The sequence below is a fragment of the Prunus avium genome, chromosome 4 (genome assembly GCF_965620075.1).
Source record: "Prunus avium chromosome 4, drPruAviu1.hap1.1, whole genome shotgun sequence".
Taxonomy (NCBI): Eukaryota; Viridiplantae; Streptophyta; class Magnoliopsida; order Rosales; family Rosaceae; genus Prunus; species Prunus avium.
Genome location: NC_142287.1, coordinates 23,182,620 through 23,200,280, shown reverse-complemented (window position 1 = coordinate 23,200,280; position 17,661 = coordinate 23,182,620). Strand labels below are relative to the sequence as shown.

General features: G+C 37.6%; 1 protein-coding gene across 2 annotated transcripts; it reads left to right on the top strand.

Moving 5' to 3' along the window:
- Nucleotides 1–12,335: 12,335 nt before the first annotated feature.
- LOC110752211 (G-type lectin S-receptor-like serine/threonine-protein kinase At4g27290) lies at nucleotides 12,336–16,048 on the top strand. 2 transcript variants are annotated; one of them, XM_021952813.2, is made up of 8 exons: nucleotides 12,336–12,563; nucleotides 12,861–13,676; nucleotides 13,872–13,985; nucleotides 14,229–14,377; nucleotides 14,470–14,680; nucleotides 14,795–15,038; nucleotides 15,136–15,286; nucleotides 15,373–16,048. In XM_021952813.2, exons 1-8 carry the CDS (start codon nucleotides 12,401–12,403, stop codon nucleotides 15,673–15,675), a joined length of 2,151 nt encoding a protein of 716 aa, XP_021808505.2. In that variant the 5' UTR covers nucleotides 12,336–12,400; the 3' UTR covers nucleotides 15,676–16,048. The 2 variants fall into 2 exon arrangements, with proteins under 2 accessions (XP_021808505.2, XP_021808504.2); XM_021952812.2 differs by having other exon boundaries at nucleotides 12,336–13,676.
- Nucleotides 16,049–17,661: the final 1,613 nt, after the last annotated feature.

Sequence of the window (17,661 nt, the reverse complement as noted above, 5' to 3'; positions counted from 1 at the left end):
ATGTACCGCCATTAAAGGAATATATACTTTCCAAAAGCTTGTTGGCTTGTAAAGACAAAAAAAGGAACACCCATCGCAATCCACAAATTATCAAAATCCATTGTCTCTTTGATTTAAAGAAATTTTTATAATTCATTCTTGTCATGGTTTTAATATGCTTTTGTACAATATTTCTCGAAAAGACAAAATAGTACAAATAAAGATAATAATTTACCATACGTGAGATAATAGAAGTCCTACTCTCTTTTGAAAATATTTTTCACCACCTTTGACCTTGGTGCATTAGTACCATCTCACTTAAGTTGTTGCATGTGTTCTACCTTCGGTTAACATGGTGAAAACTATAAGGCCATCTCCAGCCATGGGCTAAATAAAATTTTGGCCAAATTTGGAGGGCCACATTTGGCCCTTTAGCCCTCCAACCAGGCCATATATAGCCCACCTTTAGTCTAGGCCAAATTTTTGTGGGCCCATGCATTCGCTTTTTAAAAGCCAATAGTAAAGTAAGTTGATGTGATAGCTGGATATATATAATAAAATATGAATGACTCTAAAATATAGCCCCGCATGACTGGAGATGGAAAAATTTAGCCCTACACTATTCTTTAAAAAATTAATATTTTGGAGGGCTAAATTTTTAGCCCCGGACTACATTTAGCCCTATGACTGGAGATGGCCTAAGTAACTACCTTTGGTTAACATTAGTTTAGAATAAAATGTGGTTTAGGTCAGCTACGTACTTTTAGCATTCTCGTACCATGATAATAGGTGGAGAGCACATGACATTATAAAATGCCATTCAATACTTGAATTTCCTATTTCATATATTACTTTTGACATTTCAAAATATGAAGTTATTGGCAATCTAAAAAGGTCATTATGTTTATTTATTTATTTATTTATTTATAAGCAATAGTCTAAATTATCATAAATGATCTAATATATAGAGAGGGGACTCGAATTTGGGTGCAACCCATAATCTTTTGTTTTGAATTTTAATTAGCGATATTGAGAAAGGGGGGAATCGAACAAGGAACCTTGGATGTAGAATCTTTTAACCACTTTACATACCCCTTCCACTTAAATTTAAATTTGCATTATGTACAAGTTAAACAATTAGAATGTCATTTTGGTACAGTAGCATTTCATTTGTTTCATGTACATAACAATTCGGGCCTGTTAGTGCTTCTAGAATGGCTAAAAGTGCTTTCTAACAACCAAAAGTGTTTCAGACAGTGTTTGGTAGAAAAGTTTAGAAGTGATTTTGGCTCATGGAAGTGCTTTCTGGATAAGCGAGTGCTTTTCCAGGAAGCACTTGGATTTCTTATGAAGATTTTGAGCATGTTTGAGAGTGCTTCTGAAAAGGCTAAAAGCGCTTTTGACAGCGTTTGGCATAAAAGTTTAGAAGTGCTTATAGATCATAGAAATGCTTTCTGGAGAAGCACATGCTATATCCTTCTTCAAGAAGCACTCCCAAGTGTTTTTCCATAAAGCACTTATGAGCAGAAGTACTTCTTAGAGAAGCAGTCCCAAATGAGACAACATCTTTATAATAAAAACGCTTTTTCTAGAATGCTTATGAGCATAAGGGTTCCTAAAGAAGCAGTCCCTAACGATCCCTTAGTCAAAGCAACAACAATTAGTACATTAGAGGTATATTGCATAATTAGTTTTGTATCGAGAAAAATTCCATAAGTCTTTTGTTTTTAAAAAGGATACTGCTTGCCTCCCTTCCAAGATACTCTTCTCCTTCCTACAAATCACGGTTTCACACATGTGCCAAAATAATTCATTAAAAATACAAAAATAAAAACTTCTACACACATGTCAAATTTCCATTGGCAAAACTGTAGGAGTTACTACTTATAGGAGAACGAGGAGAAATTTTTGTATGTTTCGGATACACTAGTTGTTGCACCATCCAATATACATGGGACATTTGGAAATATTTTATTTTTATGTCCTATGTGTATTGGAGAATATTTCCACATATCCCATATGCATTAGATTCGATGGTACCCGAAACATACATAAATTATTTGTTATGGAACGATCACTAAAATGAGCAGTTTTTTGTTTTTGGTCTGAAAATGAGTCTTAAACAAGAAGAAAAAGGAAGAAGCCAGAAAGTTTTAAAGTGGAAAAGGGAAGAGGGGAGCCCAAGTACTTATTTTTTGTTTCGTACAATCGGAGGAGAAAACGCTAATTTTCGTTCAGAGTGTTAAGAGTTTGTATAGGAAAAATACACTTTCATTTAGTCCCACATTGGAAGGGGAGTTGTTTACTTCCATGGTTTATAAGCACCAACACTTTAGAAATACTAAATAGAGTATGGGCCTAGTGGAGGCAAAGTTGGGCCTCATCATGGTTTGGGCCTGGAATATATATATATATATGTAATAAATATATATATTTAATTATCAAAAGATGGGTCTTGGGCCTCGGGGCTCTTGGGCTCTGTTGATTTAATTAATAAAGGACACCTCACAAGGGTAGGGGAGAAATGCTTTCTTAAGGACACTACCATTGATGTATGAATTGACAATACTATGTAGATCAAGAAGATGAGGCAACAAAAAATCTACTTTTAACTTGTCAAAAACCAACCATTTCGCACTTTCCACAATTATTTGACGTTTGAATGTGGATGGATATAATCTTCTCAATTATCAACCACAAGCATCTTTTCTTTCTAATTATATATCCTTAACTTGCAGGAACCATTAGGCAAGGGACATCATTAGCCCCTCTGTAAAACCAGGCCGTAAGCTCTAAAAGCCTACAGAGGGGGGGTGAAGTAGGCGAGAAGAAAAAGACTACTCTTTTTAAATTACACTTCTTCAAAAGCACAAAAGCACAAACAAAAACAATTTCGTGGTTAATAAATTAAAACTAGTAACAGCGGAATGTAAATAACACACGATAATTGTTGACCCAGAAAACCCAACAGGGTGAAAAACTGGGGGCACCAAGCCAGGAGAGATCCAATCTACTCAATTACGAAATACAAGAAAAACGAAAGAAGGCTTAGCTCATCTATCACCTATAGGTAGCTACAATCCAACCTTTCAGCAAGTACCTTTTCTTTATCTCTTAGCAGCAGATCCTCTCAAGAGCACCAAGCTCAAGTTGCATGTAGTTTGATGTATGAAGTGAGTTATGGTTTCACAGATTCATCTATCTCAATCACAAAGTATGATTGAGCTAGACAAATGAAACCTAAGTGTTGTGATGATTAAACTAGAAGTGATGAACTTGAAGCATATAGTTTAACTCAAAATAACAACAATGAAACAATGAAACTTCAGCCGAAATCAATGTGATTTAATTTGGAGTTTTTCAATGAATTATGCAATCATAACCATGCTCTCAATTAAATCACAATGGCTAAAGTAATAAAACTTGTTTTTGAATGCTCAAAAGCAAATTAGAATTGTTTTTCAAAAACTATAAACATGACTGCATAAGATTTTAAGTGTATGTGCAGTTTCTGTTTTTCCATCAAGAATGAATGGTCTGCTTCATATTTCAAAGGAAAGTGCAGCACCTATTTTCATGCATGAGTGAAAGCCCTCTCATGCAAGTCTGTCCGAAGGGAAATATATAGAGCTATTTCAAAACACTTTGTTTTAGCAAGCCACAGGCAAAAGAACTTTAACAAGTTAACGGCTCCAAAAACCAAAATAATATAAGGAATTGTTTTATCCTTTTTGGAGAGCATGTGGGCTGACAAGGTATGGAGAGGAATATAACCAAATAGCATGGGTGTGTTTGGGAACCAACAGTAGCCGCATGTGGCTGCTTGACAAGAAGAATAATTAATAGGAAAAATCCCATCACTTTAAAAAGGTGGGAGACAAACAGCTTTTTCTGTAAAGAAGGGTATGGGTTATTAAACAAAACAAAAACATGCTTCCTGGAAAGCAAAGAGCCGTTTGAGAGTGAGTAAGATACTCTCAAGCTTTTGTCAAATACAGAAGCACAAGTTTTGCACAAAAGTATAGTTGAGGTGTGTGTGCAAAAACAAAGAAAGAATATAATAATCAAGAGTCTTTAGAAAGAAGGGGTTTAATATTTTGTAAAGATAGTCAATAATAAGTATAATAAACCCCATGCTTTGGTCAGATAAAAAATATCAATGCAATAAAGGAATCTGACAAAGCTGTAAAAACTGACGCAGAATGGATTAATACAAGTGAGAATGTATTAATCCAAGTGATCTATGCATATGATTTTACCTTTTGAACTGCAACGAGGAGACATGGAAGCCCTTCAACCCACACTGATTCTAACCTAGAATCTAATTAATATTACAACGGGTTTGTTGGTTTAAGAGAAGAGCCAAAATACAATAAAGGTCCAAATAAAAACCTTACACCCTCACAGTCTATCTGTGACAACACGACCTTGGTTTCAAGTGATGGAAGCTTTGAGCTTGGTTTCTTTAGTCCAGGTCGTTCCACGAATCATTATTTGGGGATTTGGTACAAGAAGATCCTAGTTAGAATTGTGTTGTTTGGGTTGCAAACAGATGCAACCCCATTAATGATTCTTCTTGGCATTTTGAAATGATAAACACATGCAATCTTGTGTTATCGGGTCAGAATAAGAGTGTTGCTTGGTTGACAAGCTCAGTTAAAACACGTCCCAACTGCATCATACGAACATGATAAAGAAAAGGGATGTAAATTGATAGGCTATCGCTCTGTTTGATTGTATTTTGATGAGTATTTGATAGAATGATTTAAAATTCGATCGAGTTTAATTGGGTTAGAAGTGATATGGTGAAACTAGTATACATATTCCATCTGCATATATAAGTTTTCGTTTCCTTACACTTACTTATAGGCTATCGCTAACATGAAGCCCATTTCTACTATATGAGAGAAAACAGAAATAGGCGAAACAAATCAGAACTTGGCCTATCAGAAGCGTCACGTTGCATCCATGTTAGTCTCTTATGTGTACAGCATCATCCTGAGGATAGGCCAAGCATGGCGTCTCTGGTTATAATGTTGGGAAGTGAGATTGCTTTGGCTCAGCCCAATCAAACTGGTTTTCTTCATGGAAAAGGAATCACATGAAGCAGTTGATTCTTCATATATTCAATCGTTTTCAGCCAACGAATCCATTACAGTTTTGGAGGCTCGATATGGCTGATTATATATTTTCTTGCTGTTATCTTGACATGTTCATATATTTCCAAAACATGCAAGTTTGTAGATTGAAGTGAAACTGTACTAGGTTCAAGCATTGAGGCTAGATAAAGACCACAAAGCTATTCATCTCATGCTATGGGCCAGTTTGGCATTGTTGTGCTGTGAAAATAATCGCTGTCAGATTTGCTATAAGAGAAAGCAATTTGGCGTTTGATAAACTTTTTGTTAAAAGTGATATTGGTACAATAATCAGTTTCTAAGTGTTTGGTAAATTCTTTTTGTGAAAGTGTTGTGAGTTGTGTATAATGACTAAAAAAGACATTATGTTGACTAAATAATAGGAAGAATATAAGAGATTCAAGAGAAGGAGAATTGTGTGAAAGAGATGGCGTGAAGAAGCAAAGGGATGCGAAGAAGAAGACACACGAAGAGAAGAGATTGCGTGAAATAGATTGGGGTATTTTCGAAAGTTTGTAAATTTCATTAACCCCAGCACCTCTTCGAAACTGATTCCCGCATAATCAGAAAATGAAAGCACCTCATTAGCTGCTTTCCCTTATAGCTTTCTCATAGTTTACCAAACAGGCTGGGCTTCCCAAAATTTAAAAAAAATCACTTATCATCCCAAATAAACAATGCCAAACGGGCACTACGTCTAATTTTTTGTTTACCTTCTTCCCTTATAATTTGCTTCAGTGATCTGAATTCGAATTTGCAACCATCTAGATTTCATTGGCTTAGATTTCAATTGGTTTTATGCATATAATGCTTTTGGCTGCTACGATCGACACACCAGCTGCACATATTTAATGCTTTTAGATGTCCAACTGCTTCTATCAATGCTTGGGATTCCCAGCTTCCCCCATTAATGCTGGGGATAGGAAGTCATGCACCTAGAATTGCAACAACATACTTGAAGTCACACCTAGAGCTATTACAAATTAGTTCCCCCATTCCCAAACTAATTCTTAACCTCCAAAACAGCTCACAAGCTTCCAGAGAATCTCATTGACTTTGGGGTTACAAAACTATTTGGAATGGGAACTAAAAACACTTGGAAAAACAAACAAAAACGTGTGGAAAAGTCTTATGCAGAACAAAGGCGATCAATCGCTTATTATGGGTGATCGATCGATGTGGAGAGGAAGAGCTTATGATCGTCTCTAACTTAAAAGCGATCGATCGCTTTTGTTGGGGGATTGATTGCTTTGAGAGGAAGTGCTTCTAATCGTCTCTAACCTAAAAGCGATCGATGGCCCATCGCTTTTGCTGGGTCATCGATCGCTTTGCTCCAGACTTATCCTCCTTGCATCCTTTAGGAAAGCTAATTTTCCCAAAAATCTCCACCTTGACAAGCCTAAACTCCTTTGTGAAGATGATTTACCTCCAGAGTATCTTCAAATCTCTTTGGAATCGTCCTGGTAACTCCCAAAAGCTCCACCATGGCAAGAAATTTGAATTTGGCCTCAATGAACCTTAGGTGATGAGGTACTCCACCCAAGTTTAAACTTTAGTAACATGGACCTCATGTGCAGAAATAAGATCCTTCATGTCGAACTCTGTGCTCCTCGCTTTCATGGAACCTTGAATCCTAGATATGCCTTAGTATGCAATCTGCACTCCCACTCTTATTCTGTAAATCCCCATGCAACCAACCTTGCTCTTGGATTTACGAACGGATTCCTTCATGGGATCATTCCTTTTCATCAATGCACCCTTCCAACTTTCCTGCTTCATGCTCCCTAAAGCATTCCAAAACGTGGTTGAAACTTCTTGTTCCATCCATCCATACCTAGGGACAATTTAATGGATTCCTTAGGCCCGGACCTTGCAATTGATGATGGATCTACCTCAAGTAGAATCCCTTTGTGAGTTTGTTGTTATTGCCCATCTTCTTCAAACCCTGTGTCAAGCTCCACCTCAAGTGGGGTCCCTAGAGAGCCAAGAGAGATTAGATTTATTCGTAGTGCAGGTACAAACCTTACCTGACTAAGACTCTACCATCTTGCAACTTGATCTTCACTGGCCCATGCCCAAAACTTCACATGTAGCTTTGTCTCCTAACATAATCTTGCATGCCTCCTTAGCCTTATATGTGTCAAACATCAACTTATTTGTACACACATGATAGGAACACCCGGAATCTAAAATCCAGCTTGAAGTATAATTCTCACCCGAAGGATTTGCCATGACTTTCTCGTTACTCTCCTCTATAACCGTCAAAAGTTCATCATTTGTATCTCCAATAGACACGTTTGCTACGCTTGAATCTTCGACATTCTTCATCTTGTTCAATTTCTCCTTCCATATCGGACAATTTCTCTTCCAAAGATTTGGAATCCACACTTGAAGCAGCCTTCATTGTCTTTAGATTTAGCATTCCTCATTTTGCTTCTCTTGCCTCAACATTTGCTTGAATGGCTCCCTACAACTAGACGTGCATCTAAAGAGCCCTCTTCCTAACGTTGGGACATTCTGTGATGCATCATCACATCTTGCACCACATCCTCAAAGTTTAGAGTACTCTTCGTGAACATAAACGTCGTTCAGAAATGCTTATAGAACGGAGACAAGGATGTAAAAAACATAAGTGTCTTATCCTCCATATTATACAACACTTCCATTTTCTGCAAATCAGTAACACACATATTAAAGTTGCTTATGTGCTCCATCAGATTTCCTCCCTCCTCCATACGAAGATTAACGAGTTCCTCTTTGAGGAAGAGCTTGTTGGACAGCAACTTCCCCTCAAACATCTCATTGAGCTTCTCCCATGTTTACTTCGCTGTGTCTTTCATCACGTTGATGAGCACCTCATCTACGATGTAGTTCTCAATGGCTCCTCTAGCCAACTAATCCATAACACCCCACTCCTCGTCTGTCATGATTGTTGGCTTCTTCTTCTTGCCTCCCAAGATAACGTAGAGATTTTGCTGTGTAAGGGTTGACTTCATCCTTCTTTACCAAAGCGTGAAGTTCCCATTCCCAGTGAAAGGCTTCAACTCCATCTTCATGCTGACCACCTGTGGTTGTTTCGATTGATATGAGCTGCTCTCACTACCAATTTGCTTGTCACCCGCTATCTCGAACACACTAGCTTTTTGGAAATCGTAAGAACACTTGGCCATGAACTAATACATGCTGCAAATGCAGCTCTGAAAATCACTTGTTGTGCGAAAACTCCCTTTGATCTTGTTCTCAATAGATTAACAAACCCTCACAACTCACAAGGATGAATGAAACACTCACACACTCAGAAAAATAAGCAAACACACAAAGAACACATAATTTTATAAAGGTTCGGCTATGCCTACGTCCTCTTGGTGATCCCCTTGAGAAAATTCACAAATGAAAAAATAAGTTACAATCTTGGTTTACAAAGAAATCCCCTTAGAACTATATTCTCTCCCCAAGCTCTCTTTTCTGTGTCACACATTGCTCAAACCCTTGATGCTCTTGTAAACTCTCTCACTTAGTTTTCCCTCCTTGATTTCTAAACTTACAACAAGCTCCCAACTCTTAGCTTTGCATTGGGCTGTTCCATATTTGTAATCTCTGTGCTTCCTCCTTAAATAGACAAGTAGGGAGCTTCCATTTAGCTGCTACCTCATCTTGCCGAGAAATTATACAATAGTACCGTAGTACATATGAGGTGGTGCTACGGCCCAGTAGTTTTTTGACACGCAATAAAACTTTAACACGTCAGCAATTAAACTCAAATGAAGTTGTAACATTAGGCAACGTCGTTGTGGTCGTCTGACGGTTTAACACCGTTTGCTTTTAACCGACTAGATTCTTCTATGAAGCTATTCCTAATCGAAATTTCTGATAATTTGTTGAAGCTCCTCAAATTTATCTCTTACTCTTAAGGTCTGGGTTTTCTATTGTTCAATTCCTTTAAGCCAATTTTTTGATTTCTTCTTAAATCGTTGATGAAATTGAGGATTCATTGTTGTTAATAATCAAGACACATATGAAATTTTTTAGAATCTTCTGAGGTGTTGGTGCAATCTGGAGTTGGGTTCGAAAAATCCTACATTCAATCAGTTGTCATTTACAAGGCTAAGGAGGGAGGGGCTGCGATGGAGACTAGTTTTTTTTTTTGGTCCAGACCAACCGCTGCAAAGCACCACGACGACCGCCTTGACCTCGCCGACTACCACATTCAAATCTTGATTCCACCCAAAACAATATGATATCGTTCTCGATTATTAAAGAAAACAAAACAACAATCTCATCCATACTTGAAATAATCAATCAGAATTTTGAACTGTGAAGAGCTTTTCTTTTGGACCCAAAAGCTTTTCTTTCGGTTTCTAAGCAGAAAAAAGGAACATAATTCAAAAAAACAAAAAACAGGAACATAATTTACCTTAGAACTGTAACTTGAAAACAACAGTAATGACGTTAAAACGCATTTAAGCAATGTCCGACTTATCAAAATTTTACCACGTGTTGAAAAACTACTGGGCCGTAGCATCACCTCATTTGTGCTACGATACTATTGTATAATCTCTCCATCTTGCCAACCACCTCATTAATGCCCTTGGGATGGGAACCCTCCATATTAATGCCTTGGCTACTACAAAACATCAACTGCGCATATTCAATACTTTTGGATGTCCAACTGCTCATATCAATGCCTTGGATTCCAGCCACCCCCATTAATGTTTGGGATCAAAAGCCATGCACTAGAATTACAACAACATATTGGAAGTCACAAGCTTCCCAAACTAATTCATAACCTCCAAGACAGCTCACAAGCTTTCCAACAATCTCATTGACTTTGGGGTTACAAAACTATTTGAAATGCGAATTGAAAACAGGTGAAAAACCAAGCCAACGCGTGGAAAAGTCTTTTGTAGAACCTTTGCTCCAGACTTAGCCTCCTTACATCCTTTAAGGAGCCAATTTTCCCAAGAAATCTGGAAGAAAGAAAAAGGAAAATTGGAGCGAAAAACTCAAATTTCTTTCTCAGGCTTTTTATTTCCCGAGACACTCCTCTATTGATTGTGACCTTAATTACCAGAACTATTAGCTGGAGAATGAACCGCAAGACGCAACCTGTGAATGTGAAAGGAGGGAAATTCTTTCTTCACTAAAACAAATTTTTGGTCTTTCAATTGCGGATTGGTGGGGCCCGAGACCAAGCATTGATGCGCTCAGTTGGCCAACTGGTTTGTACCATATCTCTACACAGTTACGTGATCTATCGATCAAGACAGAAGGTAACAAAAAAAAAATTCAATTTTGACCTGCAATTTTTCCACAATCGTTTGATGTATGAATGAGGATGGCATTGGCTGCTTACCAGTCATTTGGGTTATCAGTCTTGCACTCATAACATACTGAGAAATACATATGCTATGATAGCTATGTGAATTCCAGCATTAATGTTCTTTTCTTGATAAATAGATACATCAGCATTTTGTAAAGATCAGAAGTTGCCCAAGTTTTCAATGCATACTACTTACTGTTGGCGAGTCCTTACTTAGTTAGGATTCTGGTTCCTTATTTCATTAGAATTTTGGTTACTTACCAATTATTATTTAGTCCTATTGTAATAGAGATTTACTTCCTATTGTAATTTTTATATATTTCCTATTTTATTTAGGGTTAACATATCTTTGTACTTGTATAAATACCTCCATATTGGAGAAGAATAATAATATGAGCAAATATGAGTGTATCTTAGCATAACTGAATATTTACCCTACTTTGTTTGACATGGTATAAGAGCCTAGGTTTTCTTGTGACCTGTGTTTGCGTTCTCCTTACAATTTAAGTGCTTTCCTCCCCTCCTCTTTAAGGGGGGGAGGGGGAGTGAAAAGGATATGTTTATTGACGTATCCCCATTAGCTTGACATATTCCCATGAAGATGTTGCTTATTTCTTGACTCTGACGACCTCTTCTCTTCAGGGGGAGAGGAGGAGTGAAGAGAAGTTGTCTGTGTGAATTAGCTAAAGTTGATATGGAAGAACTGTTGTTGTTGCTATTGTCGTTGCCATTACCTCTACTACTGTCGTTGATGTTACCATTGCCGCTATTGTTTCCGTTGTTATGGTCATTGCCGATGATGTTACTGTGTTTTGATCTGTCTCTACCCTAACCCTAGAGACTACCTATTTCCGTTGCACTATAAATCTAGCTTATAATCCTAGTCTGCCGCCGCCGCCGTCTACCTTGCTACCGTCATCGTTGCCTACCTTGCTATTGTCACCGCTGCTCATCTATTCTGCTACAATTTAACCACCTATCTGCCATGGCTGATTCTGCTACATCTCAGTGTTAGTCAGTGCATGTTTCTTAAATACCATTGATCATATGGCTCCATCGACCCCTTCTCTTCAGGGGGAGAAGAGGAGTGAAGAGAAGTTGTCTCTGCTGTTGCTGGTGCCAATGCCAATGCCTTGTATTGCTGTTGATGATGCCTGTTATGTCTCTGTCTTGTTGCTCCTGCCTGTTTTGGTGCCAGTATTGTTGCTCATGCCTTTGCTAGTGTGTTTGCCTTGCCTTACCCTATTTTTTAGGGTTTGGTTTCTGCCTTATCTTCTGCCGTGCTCACAGGGTTTCTGTGTTCTGCTATCTACCTTATCTTCTGCCGTGCTCACAGGGCTTCTGTGTTCTGCCTTATCTATTGTCGTGCTCACAGGGTTTCTGTGTTCTGCTATGTGCCCTATTTTTTAGGGTTTGCTCTTGTGTTTCCGCTGCGAACTTTGCTTTAGTTTGTCATTTGTTTCACTCGTAGTTGACAAAAAGACCTTCTCTACAATTGGTGCTTCTCAAGTATGGTGTTCTATAACTCGCTTGTCAAGTTGGGCATGCGAAATATCTTTGCCCAACTTGAGGGGGAGTGTTGGCGAGTCCTTACTTAGTTAGGATTCTGGTTCCTTATTTCATTAGAATTTTGGTTACTTACCAATTATTATTTAGTCCTATTGTAATAGAGATTTACTTCCTATTGTAATTTTTATATATTTCCTATTTTATTTAGGGTTAACATATCTTTGTACTTGTATAAATACCTCCATATTGGAGAAGAATAATAATATGAGCAAATATGAGTGTATCTTAGCATAACTGAATATTTACCCTACTTTGTTTGACACTTACTAGTCAATTGTCGTGTCATTCACGGTACATACAGGGTCTTCTCAGTTAATAATCACAAGGGTGTTTTCTAATTCTATCCACACCTTGAAAGGAACCAGTAGGGAGGGAGATCCAGAACAAAAACTAAATGGGTCATCTTTGTTTTTCGTTTATGATCGGTACTAATTTTTTCTTTCTGTTATTCACACTTTCCTTTGCAGTTGACAGCATTAGTCCCTCCCAGTCTATCCGTGATGGAACGACCTTGGTTTCAAAAGGTGGAAGCTTTGAGCTTGGTTTCTTCAGTCCAGGTAGTTCCGAGAATCGTTACTTGGGAATTTGGTACAAGAACATCCCAGTTAGAACTGTTGTGTGGGTTGCAAACCGATGCAACCCCATTAATGATTCTTCCGGCATCTTGATGATAAACAGTACAGGACATCTTGTGCTGTTAGGTCAGAATAAGAGTGTTGTTTGGTGGATAAGCTCAGCTAAACATGCCCCAAGTGCAACAGTAGAGCTTTTAGATTCTGGGAATTTGGTACTAAGAGATGCAGGAACCTATTTGTGGCAAAGCTTTGACAATCCTTCTGATACGTTGTTACCAGGAATGAAGATGGGATGGGACTTGAGGACAGGTATAAAACGGAGTTTATCAGCATGGAAAAATTCAGAAGACCCGTGTCCAGGAGATTTCACTTATGGGATTGAAATGGAACGTGATACTTATCCTGAGGCATATGTTCGGAAAGGCACTGCAAAATACTATCGTACTGGCCCATGGAATGGCCTGAGATTCAGTGGTTCACCAGAATTAAGGCCTAATCCACTTTATAGTTTTGACTTTGTCTATAATGATGACGAAGTGTACTACATGTACAACCTTCAAAATAAGTCTGTAATCTCAAGAATAGTTTTGAACCAAACCACCAGTACTCGTGATCGCTTTACGTGGATTGAAGCAGATCAAACTTGGAAGGCCTATTCATCAGTACCAAGAGACTTGTGTGATAATTATGGCATCTGCGGAGCCAATGGAAAGTGTATCATTGGTGAGAATCCAGTCTGCCAATGTCTAAAAGGATTCAAGCCTAAGTCTCAAGAAAAATGGAATTTGACGGACTGGTCTCTAGGATGTGTGCGCAATAAACCATTAAGCTGCCAGGAAAGATATAAAGATGGGTTTGTCAAATTTGTTGGCTTGAAACTGCCAGATACTACACATTCTTGGGTGAACAAAAGTATGAATCTCAAGGAATGCAGAACCAAATGCTTGAACAACTGTTCCTGTATGGCTTATACAAGCTCGGATATCAGAGGAGGAGGTACTGGCTGCGCCATCTGGTTGGGTGATCTTATAGATATCAGGCAGTTTCCAGCTGCTGGGCAGGATCAGTATATTCGAATGTCAGCTTCAGAATTAGGTATGGAACTTTGTAACATTGGCTGGTTGTTAAATACTTTTTATGTGACATGTAGCTCGATTGTTGATTCCATGTTGTTTTGATAAGAAATCCATTTTTCTTCTATCTAAGTTAAATCATTGACCTGATTTTTCCTTTATTGTTTGCTGCATATTTTACTCATCTTCTCTACTGCATCATACAAACATGATGAAGAAAGCGGTGGTAAAGTGAAGACAGCACTGATAATTGCAGTTTCCGTAGCAGTAGTGTTTTCTGTAGTGCTGTTAGTTGGATATTACTTTCACCGAAACAGGAGAAAATTAAAAGGTACATTAACTACCTTGACCATCTTTGCAAAAAATATGTGGAGTTTAATTTCGTGAAAAGAGATTGTATTTTGATGAATATTTGACAGAAAGGGATTTAAAGTTGTATGGAGTTTTATTTCTTTAAAAGAGATGGTTAAATTAGTACATAGTCCGTTTGCATATATAAGTTTTTGTTTCCTTTACTCTTACTTATAAGCTATCACTGACATCATCCCCATTTATACTACATGTGGGAAAACAGAGATAGGTGAAACAAATATGAACAATGAAGGGGAACCAGAGGAGGATCTGGAGCTCCCGCTCTTTGACCTGCCCACAGTAGCTAGTGCCACAGATAACTTTTCAAGCGATAACAAGCTCGGAGAAGGTGGATTTGGACCTGTTTACAGGGTAAATTTGTAACTTGTATTTTAAGGGCCAAACTAAGAAAAAATAACTACATCCAGAGTTTCACAATATTTTGAAATACTGTAAATTTCCAGGGGACACTACCAGATGGACAAGAAATTGCTGTGAAGAGGCTTTCAAGAAGTTCTGGCCAAGGATTGAATGAGTTCAAGAATGAAGTTATACTGATTGCAAAGCTTCAGCATCGAAATCTTGTAAAGCTTCTTGGATGCTGCGCTCAAGGAGAGGAGAAAATGCTGATTTATGAATACATGCCCAACAGAAGCCTGGACTCCTTTATTTTTGGTTTGGACCTTTGGTACCTTATAAATTTAGGCAGAATTAATTGCTTTAATATAATTCATATGTAGGTTTTTAAACAGTTTTGAACTGAAGTTGGATTTGGATTAAACTTGCCAGATAGTGTGAGAGGAGAACTACTGTTAGATTGGCCTAAACGTTTCCACATTATTTGCGGTGTTGCTCGGGGTCTCCTCTATCTCCATCAGGATTCCCGGCTAAGGATTATTCATCGAGATCTCAAAGCAAGTAATGTTTTACTTGATAATGAAATGAATCCAAAAATTTCAGACTTTGGCTTGGCTAGAACATTAATTGGAGGAGATCAGTCTGGTGGAAATACAAACAGAGTTGTTGGAACATAGTAAGTTTTTCTTATAATATTTTGCATGATCTAGTTTTCTTCCTCATTAATGGTTTATTATGTTCTCACTTGCATATGATGTTTCTACTTTCAACAGCGGTTATATGGCACCTGAATATGCTGTTGATGGGCTGTTTTCTGTCAAATCGGATGTATTTAGCTTTGGTATTTTGGTGCTGGAGGTCATAAGTGGAAGGAAAAATAGGGGATTCTACCATCCAAACCACAGTCATAACCTTATTGGACATGTAAGAATCAGCAGTATAATTTCTTCTTGATACATATTAGACGTGTGAATGGCAATTGACCACAAAGGAGTTTTGACATGTTTCAGGCATGGAGATTGTGGATTCAAGGAAGGCCTTTAGAACTGATTGATACGTGTTTAGAAAGCTCATGTACTCTATCGGAAGTGTTACGTTGCATCCATGTTAGTCTCTTATGCGTGCAACATCATCCCGAGGATAGACCGAGCATGGCATCTGTGGTTATCATGCTGGGAAGTGAGATTGCATTGGCTCAGCCCAAACAACCTGGTTTCTTTATAGAAAAGGAATCACATGAAGTAGGCTCTTCTTCAGGTAATCAAACATCTTCAACAAACGAAATATCGATTACACTTTTGGAGGGCCGTTAAGAATCGATGCTGCTTTGTTTACTTGTTGTGCATACTTTCAAAACAAGTAACTTAGGGACCGTTTGATAACCATTTCAATTTTAGTTTTTAGTTTTCATTTTTTGTGCTAGAGTAAAGAGGAAAAAGAGTGAGAATGAGAGTTAAGATGGGATTGAGAGGGAAGATGAGAGAGCCTTAGTTTATAGATCAAAGTGGTGTGAGTTATTGAACAATAGATAGGTTGGGTGATAAAGACCATTTAGCTATTCATGTCATACTACATGTATATGCTACCAACTATTTCTCAACGGATACTTTTGAACGAAGCAGCAAGGTTATCTTGAGGCATGAATATGTGAATTCTTTGTTTTATGAAATTTTCTTAATATCCCAAGTTCCATGGATCTCACAAACAGTCCGCATCAAAAAAAAAAAAAAAAAAGATCTCATAAACAGGCTTGTGTTAGTATTTTTCCATCGGCTGTTCTTTCAATAGGCCCAATAAAAGGACTTAGGCCCATCCAATGACGAAGGTTCAGGCTTTAGCTAACGTGAGCATTTATTTTCGTACTTTTTATTATTCACATTGGTTGGCTTCTTTTTTTTTAATATATACAAACAATATTCTATTTTAATATAATCTAAACTACGGAAAAGTGGATTCGAAATCGGGTGCAAAATGGGGAATGTATTTTGCTCTAGCCAATTCGGCTAAGCCCATTTATGCACATTGGTTGGCATGTTAATCTTTTAGAAACAAAATTTATTTCATTTTGCTCAAAACTAATGAAATAAATTGATTGACGTGAGCCTACGTGAACGTTTGGTCCAACGTGAATAACATGCTCTGATTCCATATTAAAATGTGAATATGGGAGCTTTAGAAAAACCAAAGTGTAAAGTCAATGTTATAATAATAAGGCAGAGAAAGGCAAGTTTTTTTGACAAGTGAAAAGGTCAAAAGAAATGAATTTATTTGATGACTCGTGACCTACTTTATCAGCCATGGCGTACATTTACGACTTTGAGCATTCTCATACCATGATAATATTACTTGAATTTCCTATTTCATATATTACTTTTGACATTTCGAAATATGAAGTGATTGGCAATCTAAAGAGGTCATTATGTTTTTATTTTTATATAAGCGATAGTCTAAATTATCATAAATCATCTAATATGTAAAAAAGGGACTCGAACTTAGGGTAGGTGCAACCCTTAATCTTTTGTTTTGAATTTTAATTAGCGATATTGAGAGAGGGGGGTGTTCGGTTCATTTTTATACATAATTTTTCATGTTATTCACCCACTATTTTGAGTTAGTTCTTGACATTTTATAGCTTTTACTTCCTTTTTGTGTTTTCTTAGATTTTACCTTGGTTGGAATGAAAATGAGCTAAAAGTGCATTATTAGTTATAAATTCTGTTTTTGTTCATTTTCGTAGGTGAACTTCTTGGCCTGGGATCAACATGCTCTGGTGCTCGGATGAGGTCATGATCTTCATGAGATTTGTTCCAATGGATGTTAACTACAACATATCCAAATTTGAGCTCCATTGGACAAGTATTGCCTATCCAACCAATCCAGCATGTTACCACAGCTCTGGAAATCCGGATTTGGCCAGCTTTTACCTCCTTTGTGTCATCTTAATTTCTTGTTACCATAACTCTTGGTAACAAGGAATTACCTTTGTAAAAGAGATATTTTCTGAAGTATTTGGCATCTTTGTGAGTCAATGCTTCATAATGGCAAGGGGACAATGGGCAAAAGCTTTAGAGAAAGAATGAGTTTTATATTAAAAGTGTGAGTAGGAAAAGATGGGAAAAGGAGCAAAAGCAATTGGCAATCAGATATGGAGGGAGCCTTTGAACGTGGAAAGCAATTCAATTCTGAATTCTACAGATTGAGAGCAGATTTTGGAGAGTTTTTGGAGCTTGGAGAAAGCCAAGGTGCAGCCAAGAAAAGTGGAGAAGAAGACTTCCACCATTGATGATCTTGAAGCTTTC

Coding starts and splice junctions, on each gene's coding strand:
- LOC110752211 (XM_021952812.2), top strand. CDS start 12,401: ATGGGTCATCTTTGTTTTTCGTTTATGATCGGTACTAATTTTTTCTTT. Junction 13,986..14,228: donor AAACAGGAGAAAATTAAAAG/GTACATTAACTA, acceptor GTGGGAAAACAG/AGATAGGTGAAACAAATATG. Junction 14,378..14,469: donor GATTTGGACCTGTTTACAGG/GTAAATTTGTAA, acceptor GTAAATTTCCAG/GGGACACTACCAGATGGACA.